At 37.3% G+C, this 17363-nt stretch overlaps 1 protein-coding gene and 1 pseudogene across 1 annotated transcript; both read left to right on the forward strand.

The window, feature by feature from the left end:
* The first annotated feature begins 5761 nt into the window (after positions 1–5761).
* On the forward strand, positions 5762–9085 carry LOC125187173 (uncharacterized; annotated as a pseudogene).
* A 2714-nt stretch (positions 9086–11799) lies between these two features.
* On the forward strand, positions 11800–13358 carry LOC125205816 (uncharacterized). The gene has a single exon (XM_048104965.2). The coding sequence runs from the start codon at positions 11998–12000 to the stop codon at positions 13243–13245; it is 1248 nt and encodes a 415-aa protein (XP_047960922.2). The 5' UTR covers positions 11800–11997; the 3' UTR covers positions 13246–13358.
* Positions 13359–17363: the final 4005 nt, after the last annotated feature.

A 17363-nucleotide genomic window follows, 5' to 3' on the forward strand; every position in this document is an offset into this window, starting at 1 on the left:
ACCGAATTGCTGAAGGAATTTGTTGGTTCACGTCCGGTTATGCAACCGGTAAAGATATGGGATCAGGCCTTGGTACAGTGGCCAGTCGAGGGAGAGAAGTCCTGCACTTGGGAGCCATTAGAGGAGGTACGCAGGCGTTTTCCATTCCTCCTTGAGGACAAGGAGCCACTTATCGGGGAGGGGATTGATACGAGTATGGAGACGCAGGACACACTGAGGTCCGAGGAGGAGATACAACCAGCTACTCAGCAGCTTGGGACGAAGGGTGAAGGAACCAACGTCAGGGACGAACTGTGGAGAGGAGCCCGAGACCGCGACGGAGAGTTCGGACGCCCGCACGCTACAAAGACTATGTGATGTATTAGTAATTAGTTGATATTTATTTTGGAGTTTATGTTTTCTTACTTAATATTATTATATTCTCTTTAAGAAACAATTAGATATTAATTAGTTGAGTCGAGCGAATTATAAGCTCCTTTTCGGGTTTTCTTCGTTGGTTCTTACCCGGAACGTAAAAGAGAGTCGAACCAATCCTAGGGTCCTTAATCTATAAATAGGGAATCATTATTCATCAATAATATCAGAGAAATTATCCCTAAACTTTTATCTTTTATTTTCCGCTTTCCTTACGCTTTTTTTTTTCATAAACCTTAGTTAGGGTTCGCTTGGTTGCTCGACGGATTTCAATCCGCGAACAGACCTATTATCCCAACGATACGATCCATCATCGTATCAAAATTGCATATTCTCGTGGGACGGAGGGAGTATGTCGCTAGAATTGTGACATAAAAAGTAAGAGGATTTGACGAATATGTCTAATGGGTGAAAAATAGTTAGAGATGTGTGATAAAAAAATTAGAGATAGAAACTTTGGTTATCTCGTTAAAAGCAGTGTTGGTATTGTAAAGAAATATGGAAGCAAAAAATATAGAGGAAGACAAGAGAGTACAGAGAACCGTAAACTTTTATTGCTCTGTTAATTTGGAGATAGATAAATGACAACAACTACAAAGTATAAATAGAGAAAATGAAACCCATAAAATTCTAACTAACTAATAACTAAATCAGCTAAATAGAATACCACTAACTAAAACACAAAAACGTAAATCCTAAATAAATGGAACAGAACTTGGACTACTTCAACTCACTCGTAAGTTTCACTATTTTCAACACTCCCCCTTAGTGAAAACTTACTATCAACAACGCCAAGAGCAGCTCGGAATTCTTCAAGTTTAGCTCGGCCAAGTGCCTTCGTAAAAATGTCAGCAACTTGATCTTCACTTCTTATCTTCTGCAAATCGATCTCTTGATTCAAAACCTTTTCCCGAACAAAATGATGATGCACTTCAATGTGTTTTGTTCGAGCATGGAACACTGGATTTTCAGCAAGCTTAATAGCACTTTCGTTATCACAACGTATCAGAACCGGATACTTCAAGTCATAGAAAATTTCTTGGACAAGCCTCTTGAGCCAAACATACTCTTGAACAGCCATAGATGCTGCCACATATTCAGCCTCGCAACTTGATAGGGCAACCGTGTTTTGCTTTTTGCTGCACCACGAGATTGCTGCTGATCCTGTATCGAAACAATACCCTGTTGTTGAGCGTCTATCATTTATATCACCAGCCCAATCTGCATCTACAAAACCACTCAATAAGAATGTAGTTCCTTGTTTATAATGCAGTCCAAAATTCAGAGTATTCTTGATGTAGCGAAGAATTCGCTTTGCTGCAATCAGATGAGGCTCTCGCGGCTCTCCCATAAACTGAGATATTACTCCGACGGAGAAAGAAATGTCAGGCCTTGTGATAGATAAGTAGAATAAACTACCAACAAGCTGACGAAAAAGTGTTGCATCTTCCAACAACTTCTCTTCATCTTTAGCTAACTTCAAGTATGATTCCATAGGAGTAGTCATTGGCTTTGAATCTCGCATACGAAAACGATCCAATAAATTTGAAGCATATCCTTGCTGCGAAACAAAAAATCCATCTGACTTTGTCACTTCTAGGCCAAGAAAACAGCTTACTTCTCCCAAGCTTTTCATATCAAAACGAACAGACAAAGCCTCTTGAAGACGAGCAATTTCAGTATCATTATTACCCGTAATAACCATATCATCCACGTAGAGAAGAACCATTATACAAGAAGAAGATGTTTTCTTGATAAATAAACTGAAATCAGTTTCAGAAGACTTATAACCACAAAATTCAAGATATTGAGCAATTTTACCATACCAAGCACGCGAAGCTTGCGTGAGGCCGTACAAGGACTTCTTAAGACGACACACATAGTCAGGAAACTCTTTCGAAATGAATCCAGCAGGCTGCTCCATAAAAATATCTCAATCCAAGTCTCCATAGAGAAATGCATTCTTCACATCTAGTTGCCAAAGTCTCCATCCTTTACAAGCAGCTAGCGAAATGATGGTTCGAATTGTTGCCATTTTAGCAACGGGACTGAAAGTCTGATCATAATCCTGACCATATTCTTGAGAAAAACCACGAGCAACGAGACGAGCTTTATAGCGATCAATTGTGCCATCAGCCTTTTTCTTCAATTTGACTACCCATTTGCAAGTAATAGGTTGGATATCTTTTGGCCTCTTAACAAGTTCCCATGTGCAGTTCCTAATTAGAGCCAAATATTCCTCTTTCATTGCAGCTACCCATTTAGGATCGTCTTTAGCATCATCATAAGATTTTGGTTCATCATCGCAAGATTCTCCCATTAGAAAGGCATAAATCACTGATGAAAGATTTACCTCAACTTCATAGTCAGCTAAATGAGTAGGTGGTCTTCTCTGTCTATCAGATCTTCGAGCTCCAGCCTCTATCGTCTCAGATTGCTGAACATTCTCTCCTGAAGTAGTGATGCTCCTCTTATCATTTGATTCAGTATCGCCACAAACGGGCAGAAGGTCAGCCATGATACTTTTATCATTTGCACCAATGTGATCAGATGAAATTTCATCAAACACAACATCACGAGAGACAACAACTTTCTTTGTTTCTGGATCCATACACCTCCATCCTTTCCTGTGAGTGTCATAGCCAACAAAAATACATCTTTTTGCCTTCGGATCAAGCTTAGTTCTGTTAGACTTTGAGACATGGACATAACAAATCGAACCAAAGACTCGAAACAAACTCACATTTGGCTTATGATGGTATAATAGCTCATAGGGGCATGGTTCCGTACCTGGCCACGGAGGTAACCGATTCACAACATAACTCGCGGACTGAATTGCCGCTGCCCATAACTCTCTTGGAAGGTTCTTTGCATGTATCCATGATAAGCAAATGGATGTAAGATGTGCCAATTTACGCTCAGCAACTCCGTTTTGTTGTGGAGTTTCGGGACAAGTCATCTGACGTCGAATACCATTTTCTTCGCAATAATTAAGAAACTGATCAGACATGAATTCACCCCCATTATCAGTGCGCAGACACTTAATTTTCTGCCCAAATTCTTTCTCCACTTGCTCCTTGAATTGAACAAACTTGGAGAATGCCTCACTTTTCTGTTCTAAGAAGAAGACCCATGAGAATCGAGAAAAATCATCCACAATAATCATCGTATAACGATAGCCACAATAACTTGGTGTTTTTGTAGGCCCCATCAAATCCGAATGCAGGAGCTGCAACACAGCGGAAGCTTTATTCTTTGAATTTGAGAAGGGGAGTCGATGTGATTTTCCGTATTGGCAGCCGGAACAAACCACATCTGGATAAATTTTCTTGAACTGAGGGACACCTTCAAGAAGCTTCTTTTCAGAAATTTTCTGCAATAACTGAAATCCAACATGGCCTAATCGAGCATGCCAAAGTGTAGCACTAGCATATTGACTTGTTTTCTCAATATATGCTTCATTTGCAGACAATACATAAAGCGAATCTTTTCTCTTTCCCGTAAAAAGAACATCAGCATCAAGATGTTTAATGTTGGAAATAATTTTTACATCATGTGGACCAAAAAGAACATACCTCCCAGAATCCGCAATTTGAGAAACTGATGCTAGATTCTTCTTCAAGCCTGGAACGTGATAAACATCGTCAAGAGAGACATCCTTCTCAACGCAGAATTGCCCTTCATTTACTACAGGGTGTAGTGAATTATCTGCAGTCACAATAACCTTCTTTTGATTGTGTGGACGAACACACGAGAGTAGAGAATCATTTCCAGTTGCATGGTGAGAGCATCCCGAATCAATGATCCATTCATAGTTGTAGTCTATAGAAACATTAGCCCTCGTATCAGCATCTGCAACTGGTTTTGGCACCTTATCTTGACATATATCTTCAATAGATAAGCATTGATCCCACTTTGGTTGTTCATGCTCATCATGTTCATAAGCCACATTCACTCCTTCTTTAGCAAAATCTGTGCGACAATTGTGTTGAATATGGTTAGTTTTCCCACACCGTTCACACTTCACTTTCACACGACAATTGCGCTTAATGTGTCCGAGCTTTCCACATCTATAACATTCTGGAGCAGATTTCTTCGAATGCCCTTCACCTTTGGAAAAGTTACCCCCAGCTGATGGAGATTTAGCTGTAAACTTATTCTTTCCTTTGTCTTTTGCATAAAGAACCTCTTCAACACGAGACGAAGATTGGCTGTTACCACCAATTATTTGCTTTACCAATGCTTCTTGGTTTGATAGCAAATTTTCCAATTCTATGATGGATGGTTGATTTACCCACCCTTGTATTGAAGAGATAAATGGCATAAACTCTTCACGTAATCCTCGAATAAGGTAGCAGCGCAATCGAGCTTCTTTAACAGCACCTTCTGCATCCAATTCTGAAATTTAAGAACACAAGCTTTTGACTTTCAGAAAATACTCTGAAATCGTTAGCTTATTTTGAATCGTCCCAGCAAGTTCGTTCTCCAGAAATTGGAGCCGCATCGTGTTCTTTTGAGTGAACAATCTGTCAAGTGTCTCCCACACTTCTTTGGGTGATTGCACATTACGAACATGCTCTATATAATCCTTACTGATCGACGTCCGCAAAGCAAATAAAGCTTTGCCACACTTGATCTTCCACTTTCTCCTTGCTTCTCCATTTTGTGGTGTATCTTCCGGAAGTACATCTTCACCGGATATAAGATCCCACAAATCCTGTCCTTGTAGGTAAGCTTCCATACATAACTTCCAATAACTGTAATTGTCACCAACAAGCTTATCTACAGAGGCACTACTTCCACCATTCATCTTCTTTGAGGTATAAAATCAAACACCTGATGGGCAACCAGGCTCTGATACCATGTAAAGAAATATGGAAGCAAAAAATATAGAGGAAGACAAGAGAGTACAGAGAACCGTAATCTTTTATTGCTCTGTTAATTTGGAGATAGATAAATGACAACAACTACAAAGTATAAATAGAGAAAATGAAACCCATAAAATTCTAACTAACTAATAACTAAATCAGCTAAATAGAATACCACTAACTAAAACACAGAAACGTAAATCCTAAATAAATGGAACAGAACTTGGACTACTTCAACTCACTCGTAAGTTTCACTATTTTCAACAGGTATCGAAAGATTCAACTGTCTTGTAAAAGTGGCAATGGCAGTAGCAGTGATGTGATCATGGCGGCCGGATCCGAGGAACAAGCGAGTTTAAGTCCGTTGAAGATGCTTGGAAGGCCAACAATGCAGTCAATGTCAAATAAGAAGCTAGAAGGCCTATTCGTGCTTTGTCTTAAAGCTGTGGGACGAGGAAGAGCGAGAACAAAGCTCGCGAATGGGTCCTAGAGGTGCCACCCGGTTCAAGTGGCTCACTCTCAAATCCACCGGCCCGGGTCAATCTTCTGGCAGGAACATGGCCAACTTCCGATGCTCCGAGCGAACCAAGTGTCTTCGCGCCATGCTCACCCGGTCCGGGTGTAAAGCGGCCAAGAACAGGGCTGACCAAAGAGGCCAAGCGGGCCAGGTTGTCCAGGGACCACACCCACTCGGACTTGGTGAAGATGTGCTTAGTGTTCGAAAAAGACTAAGATTCCTATGTGAGCATCTCCTTTGTGAGATTTTATCTAATTATTACTTTGTAGGTTGTTTGTTTCGTTCGAGATCTATCAAGTAGAGGTATGCACCTATGGTTTGTGTTTGTATAGGGTAGTAGAGCCAATGGAGTGCTTGCCTTGTTGAAAATAGCCTAAGGTTGCCTTTATCTTTTTTGTGGAAGGTCTTAGGTCCCAAGAAGGGGATCCTCCCTCAATACACCTTCTTCATTTTCTAATCCCTCATCAAATTCTCTTGGTGTAGTTTTTGTGGCTAGATCCATCCAATTTTTTTTATTTATGCTAAAATTGAAGATCAAACACTATTTGGAGCATATCTTGAGAAGATTGATGGATTAATTTATGAGCATTTGTATCAAGAAGTACTAGTGTATGTTAAACTAATTGCTATTTAAAATAAACGGTAAGCAATAGTTTACTATCCTCAGACTCTCGATGTGGGATGAGTTTGTACTTAACAAACCTCCCCCTCAAACCAGATCACATCGAGAACAGACATACGCAGTACTATCCTCAGACTCCCAATGTGGGATAGGTTTGTACTCAACACCCCATCATGCGGGATGAGTTTATACTCAACAATCATAATAGTAACGTATTAGTGATTTGAAATCTCACAATTTTTTTATATTCTTTTAGTCATTTTTAATAGAGAATTTCATGATGAAATTCAATTAATATAATAAAAAAATGAATCAAATACTACTAGTATACTACATTCTAAAATAAAACATAGTAGTTTCAAAATTAAATTTATTGAATCAGTTGCAATTCTGAGCTGGTACATGCTGTTGCAACACTCTTAATTTATCCGAATTATGAGCGTTGATGCTTTCGTTCATTCAATTTTGTGTTTCTGTATTTATTTTGGTTGGGGAAGTATGTGTGTGCTAGGGTCATTTGCTGCATCAGTTTTAACTTTTATGCATAATGTGTTGGGAAAAAGGCATAAGATTCTAGGATTAGCAATCTTTGACCACTTTATAGCATTTGGAAATTATTTCATTTAAGAGCGTTATGATTTGTAACTGTTGGTGGATCTTTCTAGGTAGGAAGAGTTTTATTTGTGAGCTGCCTTTTTTTTAAATGTGTTGTTGAATTGGAAATATGTGGGCTGTTTTTCTTATCTCAGGGCCAAAGGGTGCAGTACTATACACTTACAAGAGCTGAGAGAGAGATAGCACTCTCTTCTCTATGATCTTTTTCAGCCCAAGCTGCTGCTCAAATCATTGAACTTGAGATATTTGGTATCAACCAAGCATCAAAATTTAACAGATCTGAGAGCAATTCTTTAGGAAGTAAGGAGGTTGCGCAAAAGAGGAAATGTGTGAGCATCCGTCGAAAATATAATGCCTTACGGTTTTTTTTTAACCCAATACTCATGAATTCAGTGAGCAGAGTAGTGATTTTCAGAAACAAGTTATGCAAGATGGTGCGCGTTTGGATAAGAGATATTTATATGGCGTCACGTGCAACTAACACATCCGGAGGCTATGGACTTGATGGAAATGATATTTGAGAGGTTGATATAAAAAACATAAAAAGTTGAATGGATGAGAAACCTCACAGTTGTTCTGTTGGATTTGAAGGTAGACAACAATTCAACCCCTCAAATTCAGATGGCATTGGAGAAGAAGGTAGACCGGATTGCTAAAGATACAATCCAGCATGATGTTGAGGATAAAGAAATTAGCTCAACTGTATATCCAGGTGAAACGAGGATGAGATGTTGGAGAATGTTGATGAAAAATATGCAGGCTGTACTGATCATTCTACCTAAGATGGCCAAGAAGATGATACAGCAAAACCTGAACCTGAGTCTGGGATAGTTACAGAAGTTGTTCCGTCGACTGATCCTACTTCAATATGTCCTTTGTTCACAGAGAGCCTCCAAGTTAGAGGTTGATGCACCTTCAAAGTCAATTTCGATTTTTTATTTTACTGGACTCGGTGGTGGTAAGATCTGCTGCACACTGAACACCGAGGACTCAGTGCGGGTAATAATGGTAGTAATTTGAAGAAAAGTGATTGAACATTTCGTTTGATGGCCAAATACTGAACAGGGAATGCATCAACTATGCATTAATACCTGTTAACTTTCCTGCATTCTTGAAAATTATACTAGTATTTCTCTATTCAGAGCAAGTGCTTCATTCAAATCATAAGTTTCCAATTTTATAACAGTCTTGATGATTTATCTGTTCTCGATAAAAAGTACAATAACTAGGCATCTGTGATCTAATATTCCACGTGAAACCATGAATTCCTGGAACAAGTGGCATGTTGCGAATATTTTTATTGTATAAATCTTCTGCTGGTCTTTGTGTCGTATGATCACAATATTATCTTGTCTTTGGGCCTTATAGTACTATGCACACCATCTTTTGGCAGTACTGTTCCTTGATTGTTGTAATTTTTCTAATCACACACGTGTATTTCTTTGTGCCTTACGCGCTGGTAAAAGTTAGTTGTTGATTTTTGGCCTATGAATTTTTTTCAGGTGTTACTTGTAAGATCAACCGGTGATATTGTGATCTGAATAAAATCTCTAGGCGGCAGGTATGGTTATACAACTTTGTGCTCGATAAGTTTTTCCGACAGTGTAAAGAATGAAAATGGTACTAAGGGCCTTACTTTGGAAAGTAGTAGGGGCATGTCTAGGATAAGCATGTATGTGAGACCGTTATAGGGCCGGGTTACATATGTTGTTTACAATAAATAGGAACCTTAACTATCACATTCATTTGGATCCACTCAGGCTATCATCAAAATGGAGGCAGATGGATCATTCTTATTAAAAAACTTAGGCAAGAGTTCAGTATTGGTGAATGGCATTGCAGTAGCTTGTGGACAGTTGTTGAGCCTTAGTACAAGTTGTTTGATTGAGGTAATCTATCAAGTTGTATTTGCCAAACGTATATATTTAGAGCTCAATTAGTTTGCTCTGTATATATAATTCTTGAAATTTTTTAAATTTGTAGGTAAGGGGGATGAGTTTTGTGTTTGAGATCAACCAAGATTACGCAAGGAAGAACTTGCATAAATAACTAAATATTGCCTGAAAAATGAAGGAAAGACGGGCAAATCTGTTTGGTCGGCCGAGGACGAATCATGAGCAAAAAAATTGCTCCTCTACACAATGTTAGTGTAGATATACCGTTTTTAGAGCTCGTCCAAATCTAACCTCGTTCCACACACACGGTCTCTGTGTTGTATACTTTCTTAATGCAATTTAGGAATTAATGAGGTTGTTACACGCTTCTTTGCCACTTTTAGGCTTTAGCCATGATTTTTACGTGAAGAAAATGGAATATAGGACATAGGAAATGTTGGATATTTTAGTGTAATTGGGTTAACTTGATTGATCAGTATTATCATAATGATACATAAGTATGGAAGTGCAAAGTGCACTCTTATTTGAATTCATTATGATGGACGGGGGTCCGGGGGCAGTGCCCCCGGGTAGTGGGGTCCAAGGGGCAGAGCCCCTAGCTGGGGTCGAGATCAGCTTGGAAATTTTTTATTTCCAACGAAGTTGCTGTGTAAGAAATTCATCCGGAAATGTAATTTCTGAAAGTCAAAGGACTAATTTGCAATTTAGGAACCTTTTGAAAATTAGTTATTTTCGATTTTTCCCCCAACAGATGCACTGGTTCATCTTCGTCTTAATCTGATCGATTCTTTTGGTTCTATATATTTCTCGAACATCAACATACAGAAGCTCTGATTTCTCTTAATTGTATCCGATCAAATATTTTAGTAGAACCACCGAAATTGATTTGATCTGAAAGTGATTTATCATGACTTTCAGATTATCCATTTTTGTTCAATATTCAAAATCTCCCTAACAGGAAATGCTATCTTTTTAAAAACTATGGCCATGTATGGACTATGGTGCTGAATATGAAGAATATATTCTGATTCTTAGAAAGGAAAAAGAATGAGTTATTTTTTCCTCTTTTTTAGTGAGGAAGCAACATATTTTGGAGGATGCATCTCGGAAGAGGAATTTGATGTGCTCTCTTTGCTTCTTTAGTTATGTGACAATTATTATTCCTAGATTCCACCAATTGTTTGTTTTATGAAGTAAAAACTAAGTAAAGTAAGGATGACTGATTACATAGACATAAATTTGGTGGTGTGGTCCATGGTGGAAATCTAACAAAAATATGTGGCAGTTACTTAAATGTTGGGCTAATCATTAGATAAAAAAATCTTTGGATTTTGACCTTATGTGTGACAATTTGTTACCGCATTGGAGTATATTATTTTGACCTTATTTATATCGCTTGCTATGGTGAAATATGTAATAGAAAGTAGAGGTTAATTCAAGAAATATAAGAATAAGGTATTATTGGTTTCCATCACCTAATGCTTAGCTGCAAAGTGCTGTAGTTAGTTAGGGTAGATGTTAGCATCTTAGAATGATTAAGGCATCCCTAATCATTGATTAGATTAGTTAACTCTTTGCATATTATTACTTGAGAATATTATCTTTTCCAAATCTTGTGCTGGTGGGAGCTCCCTTTGTTGGGAAAAGAAGTGTCTATACCAATTCAAAATTTGTTCCTAGTAATTTTAATAATCTATATACCGTATTACCCATCTCTTGTTTTATAGTATTACTATCTCTGAAAATGGGTCATTGATTATTTTTATAATATTCATGGTGCAATACATCGAGGATGACATACTATATGTGTGGAAGGTGCATGTTAATTTATTTAAGATTTAAATATTGACATCCATGCACTTTGGTTTTATTCTTACACACCTAGTTTGATAATTTATCGTTGCTTCATGTGAAAGCTATATTGAATTTCATATCTGTTGACGTGGCTATTTGAGTACTGTATAATGTGCAGGGTAGTGATAAATATAGTACTCCATATAACTGTACTTTGTAATAATATTTTATACCAAAATAATTAATAAATATTAGTAATTAGTTTAAAATAAATTACATGAGTAACAGTTTTAGAAAATATTAAAATTTTAAATTAAATATCTACATATCTAAGAAAAAAAGAATTTTTTATTGAATAATTATTTTGAAACAAGTTTGAATCATATGGCAATTTGTCATAAATTCTCCATATCATATTTTTTATAGCTATTGAATAGTAGTACTAATATACTTAACTAACAAAACTAAATTTAGTTCATTTGAATTTTAAATTTAGAAGTATTATACTCCTTCATTCCCAAGATATTAGACCCATATACCATTTTGGTGCGTCCCAACATATGTCATTCTATTTATGATAAAAAAAAAATTACTTTATTATCAACTCCACTTACACCACAAAATAACATTTTTTAAATTCATGTGCCCAAAAAAAAGGAGTCTAATATTTTAGGACGAGGGAGTACTGTATAAGTACAAGGAGGGAGTACTGTATAAGTACAATTATCTTTGTTTAATTAAAAATAGAATAGTGTGGAGTGAGGACAAAACTGAATTAAACCATTGGGACAACATACTAATCAAGATTGAGTAAGAAGCTCAGTGTTATTTTGTGTATAGATGCATTGATCCAAAATGATTCTCGATTCTCATAAAAACAGAGTTACAAATAAACTCTTTTATGAACCATTTTAAAAAACTAAAAACGAAGAATCATTTGAAACATTAAAAAATGCAGTGCAAATGTAAAGACGTGATATATTAAGTTTTATGGAAATATCTCTACCCATATCTCGTAAAAGCTTATTACTCCACTACTATCATTATTTTGCAGCTTAGTTAATCCAGAATTTTCATGGATTTTGGTGTCCTGCCCTCCATAATCATGAAAAGTGACATCATACTACATTCATCAAACATTAACAAATTCCTATGATTATTACATTCATATCTATAAATCTGAATCTATCACCATTCGCTCCTCTCTCTCTCTAAAAATCATCACTCCCATTTCTGTCATCTCTTTCTCCTCCCCCAAGAAAAAGGAAAAAAATGGCAGCAACATCACCTCTCCCTCTCTTCCTCGCTCTCTCTCTTCTTCTCTCCCTCGCAATGCACGCCAGCTCCACCACCCACTGGCAAGACGTACAAGCCCTGAAGCAGCTCAAACGTACAATCTCCCCTTCCTCCATCCCCCCTTCCTCCTGCCTCTCCTCCTGGGACTTCTCCGCCGACCCCTGCGACTCCCTCTTCTCCGACAAATTCACCTGCGGCCTCCGCTGCGACACCACCACCAATTCCACCTCCCGCGTCACCGACCTCTCCCTCGACCCCGCCGGCTACTCCGCCCCCCTCTCCTCCATCCCCTTCTCCTCCCTCCCCTTCCTCCAAACCCTAGACCTCTCCTCCAACAACTTCTCCGGCCCCATCCCCTCCTCCCTCTCCCTCCTCCCCCGCCTCCGCCTCCTCTCCCTCTCCCGCAACTCCCTCTCCGGCCCCCTCCCCTCCTCCCTCTCCCTCCCCCTCCTCCAACAACTCTACCTCGACAACAATTTCCTCACCGATTCACTCCCCCTTCTCAATTTCCCCAATTTAAAACGCCTCGAGTTCCAATCCAACCAACTCACCGGTTCCTTCCCCGACCTAACTCGCCTCCCAAACCTCAATTTCCTCGACGCCAGCGACAATTCCCTCTCCGGCGCCCTCCCCCCCTCCCTCCCGCCCTCCCTCGTGGAGCTCGTCGCGCGGAACAACCAAATCGAAGGCGAAATTCCACTATTCACGGCACCAAGTTTACAAGTGCTGGACCTCAGCCACAACAAACTCACCGGGTCAGTCCCAGCGAGTTTGTTCAGTCACCCAAATCTAGAGCAACTAACTCTCTCCTTTAACCAACTCGACTCGGTTCAAATACCCGCCGGTTCGGGTCTGACCAGCCCGCTCATATCCGTTGACTTGAGTAATAACCGGTTGCGCGGGTTTCTACCCGGGTTCATGGGCCTTATGCCCCGGCTCTCGGCCCTCTCTATGGAGAATAACGAGCTAACCGGCCCGATCCCGGTCGAATACGCTATGAAAGTATTGAGCTCGGGCATCGGGTCGGCCCAATTACAGAGGCTGTTGTTGGGAGGGAACTACTTGTTCGGGGCGATCCCGGGCGGGTTTTTGGATTTGGAAGCGGGTTCTTTAACGGTTCGGTTAGGGGATAACTGCTTGTACCGGTGCCCGGTTAGATTTTTCTTTTGTGAGGGAGGGGTACAAAAGTCAACTCACCAATGCAAAGCCTTTAATGGTCCCTAGCAATTTTATTTTGCACAATGTACAATAAATTTATTTATTTATTTTCTCCTAGATTTAAATGTTTGCATTAGTGTAATCGTTTATGAGTATTATTGTGTAACTTTATGGCTTAATGAATGGGAAATTTTTGTATACAAGCATAAGAGCATCCGCATCGCGTCTCGATGCGGGCTCTATCTCGTCTCTTCGAGACGGCGATGCGGCCTCCATCTCATCTCGACGAGACGGGACATCTCGTCCCGTGTCTCCTTCCGAAGAAGCCGGCCTCGAGACGTCTCGCCACGCGCCTTGGCGACGTGGCGAGCTATGGTTCGTGTGTGACGCCCACTTGCGGATCGGCGAGTGGGCGTCGTTTATATCCGTTAAAATTGAATTATTTTTTAAATCAGAAAAAATTCAAAAATTAAAAAAAAAACATTTAAAAAAATTCCAAAAATTATACTAGCCGTTTATAGCCATTTTTTTCAAATTTGTAAATATTTTTTAATTTTTTTAAAGCCTCCAATCACTTCTATAAATACCAAATCATTCCCACAAATTATTCACCACAAAAAACTCTCTATTCTCACTCAAATTTTTTTAATGGTGTGTTTTTTTTTTTGTTTTTTTATGATTTTAATTATGTATTTTTTAATTTTTTAGGCCTTTAAATTGTAATTTTTATTTTATTTAATGAAGTGTGTTTTTATTAATTGAATTTGTTGGAATTAAAAATAAAAAATGATATTGAATGAATAGTTAAGGGATGAGATGGTTAAGAGATAGAAGGATGCAAGTGCTGTCTCTTAGTTAAGAGATGGGGTGAAAAGTACAGTGAGACCCATGAATAATGAAGTGAAGAGATGAGACGGTTAAAAGACGGATAAGAGACAGGGATGCGGATGGCCTAACATCAATCATAAGGCTGTCCGGCTATCGTGATTATTTATGATTAAATATACAACTAAATTTATCTCTTGTTTACTGAGGTTTTCAAAAAAAAGAAAGACATGTATATTGTTTTATCTTTAAAATGTTAAAATTATATTGTATTTTAGAATTAATAATCTTACTTTTATTCTAATGACCAATTTAATCTTCAAAAAGTTTTATTATGGCTTATTTATATACTATCAGTCCGTTATTATGAGTCTCATTTCCACAGATTTTAAGAAATATTAGAAAAGTGGGTGGAAAAAAAGTTAGTGAAATATGAGTTCCACCAGTATATATATATTAGTTTTAAATAAAATGTGAGTGGAATGAGTTAGTGGAATATGAGACTACATTATCATTTATTGTAAAAGTGAATCGAAATTCCTTTTTAGGGATGGACTAAAATAGAAAAATAGGACTCATATTCATGGATGGAGGGAGAGTAATAACGAATTGAACGCTACATTCGTAAATTCTTTTATTCAGTTATTATAACAAAGGTTCAACAATATTTCAGAATTTGACTTTTCTAGCTTGAAATGCACATGAAAAAAGTGGGCTCACCATTTAGTGCTGTTTGAATTTCATTCGAGTGAAAATTAAATTATTGAACAAGTTTGTCGATCGTGCGATTAAATTGTTTTGTTCCAATCTTTTTTAATTACTACTATACGGAGTATTACACAATGCAAACCTAAAACTTAATTCTCAAACATGATTTATATGACACAATATCTAAATTCAGATTCAAATTCAAATAAAAAAAGCTGAAATACACTAAAAAAACTAATCCATATCAGTATTCGAATGAAATAAAACATAAAAAGGCAACAATCGTTCAACAAAACATGTAGAGTAACTCTATATACATACATATAGAAGTCATGCAAATATATAGAGAAAATAATGTGTGACAAAAATGGATTAAAATGTAATACTCCATCCGTCCCGCTTAAGATGACACGTTTTCCTTTTTAGTTTGTCCCAACTAAGATGACACATTTCCTTTTTTGGTAACCTTCTCTCTTCAATTAATACACTCAACCACTTTTTCTCACTAATATTAAAATATTCATCTATCTTCATCTCTCTACTTTAATACCTACACCCACCTTCTTTCTCTTCAATTAAACACTTTAACCAATAACTCCTAAAATCCCCACCTTCTCTCTCTCCAATTAAACACTTTAACCAATAACTCCTAAAATCCCGTGCCGGCTAAGCAATGTGTCACCTTAGCCGGGACGGAGGAAGTAGTAAGATAACGACGATGATAAAGGACAAGCCTAGATTGAGTCTCCCGTGATATAACTTTTCACTTTATTATTCACTGCACAGATGGGAACAACTCTCACCTCCACTATATATATTTCCCCATTTTGGTCCCACTTTTTCTTTTTCTTTTAGGGTTTTTATTTTATTCAAGGAAATAACCATGCCTCAATAATTGACCTCTTCTTCATAAGGTAGATGTGATATTAGTGTAGTACTACTAACAAATGAATGGGTCAGGGTGTTCATATCTGAATAGATTTTATTTGTCCTTTCCATTTCAGTTTAGTGTTGGATTTTTTTGTTTCAAGATGAATTTTGCTTTTCAAATTTATGCAAACCTCAAATTTTGAGATAAACTTTTTATAGTGATGAGTTGCACCTGTTACTAGCGCATGAATCATGATTTATAGTACTAGTATATTTGTTCTTTGAGATAAGTTCCATAGATTATTAATTAAGAAAAATGATATGGTTTTGGATAAATATCAAACATGCAAACCCCACAAAAATTAGTAGTTTGTGGTATTCTCTGTTTGAGATGTGCCACCACATTAAGGATTGTAGAATCATTTGATGGGTCAATCACATTTCTTCAAGATAATCATTTTAAGTACAAGTTCATTCTAGTATTTAGCAATCTTTAAAAACTTATACTAAGTCATTTCATAAATGTACTCCTTTGGTCATGTCATAAACGAGTCGCTTTTATATGAGAAAATGAATTTAACATAAGTAATATTCATTCTTTCGAGTGTGCTATCATCTTTTTCACGTCGATCTTCACAATTTCGTTGTCATTTGCATAATGTTTTGTCGCCGCCGATCATCTATATATGTTATTTGTAGTCCTCCAACTAACTTGTTTACTGGCAGTGTAGCTTCCTTAGTGGTTGTTGAAGTTTCTTCTATTCCTACTTGAGGTGTGGATAAATATTTCTCAATTGTTTTAGATATGTCTCCTTGATATAAATTATAATGAGTAAGTTACTCTAAACTGTTAAAGGGTTTCCAACAGCTCTAAAAACGTAACAAAGTGGAAATAATAAGAAATGCATTACTACCACCAATAACAGAAGAACAAAAACGCAAATAAAACTAAACGAGACCACTGTTTAGCAGCTTAATTATTTGCACACAAACAAAAAGATAAAATGAAAACTTAACAACAACAATTTTTTGATATATATTCTAACAAGCAATGACCTAAAATTTAGATTACAAATTTCTACATTCACATGAGTACAAGTGCATTTTATTATTCAATTAGGTGAATCCATAGTCAAATTTTGAAATCCAACCGAATAACTCCCAAATTGGCAAATCCACTGGATGCCCAGAACCATTCACAGCATCCAAAGATAAGAGAAGAACATCTTCCTTGCAAAAACCATTTCAATCCTTTACACATGGAATTGCATTTGAGGCTATTCCCATCAGCCACGTTAACTGAAGAGCTGGCACACTTTCCTTTTTCCGTTTCAACTAAGATGACATCTTACTTATTTAGGAAATAATTATAATCATTGATTATTTTTTTTATCTCTTTAACTTTATTCAGTTTTCCTATTTTTAAACGGCCAACAACATTTTATTAATTACTCTATTCATCTCTCTTACTTTTTAACATGAAACAATTATTTCTCTCTCTCGCTTGAATTTATTCATGTCCCACTTTTAAACATTGAACACTTTAAAATAAGTGTATATAAAATCCCTTCCTGTCGCGAGAAAGAGTATCTTTCCTGAGATGGATGGAGTATTTTATTTGAGGGATTATTGATTTAAATCATACCTTTTGGTTGATATCTAATTAATTTCATAATTTTTGAGACCGAAATACAAAATTACATTTTTTTAAATTGTCCCACGGCTGATCGTAACTGAAATTAATTTGGTAAAAATGTACTCCACGATTAATTGAGTATATT

This window comes from Salvia hispanica, chromosome 2 (genome assembly GCF_029641045.1).
Source record: "Salvia hispanica isolate PSC_SH4W2 chromosome 2, Shi_PSC_v1, whole genome shotgun sequence".
Lineage (NCBI taxonomy): Eukaryota > Viridiplantae > Streptophyta > Magnoliopsida > Lamiales > Lamiaceae > Salvia > Salvia hispanica.

What these genes read in the sequence shown, in the direction of transcription:
- LOC125205816 (XM_048104965.2), top strand. Translation starts at nt 11,998, where the DNA reads ATGGCAGCAACATCACCTCTCCCTCTCTTCCTCGCTCTCTCTCTTCTT.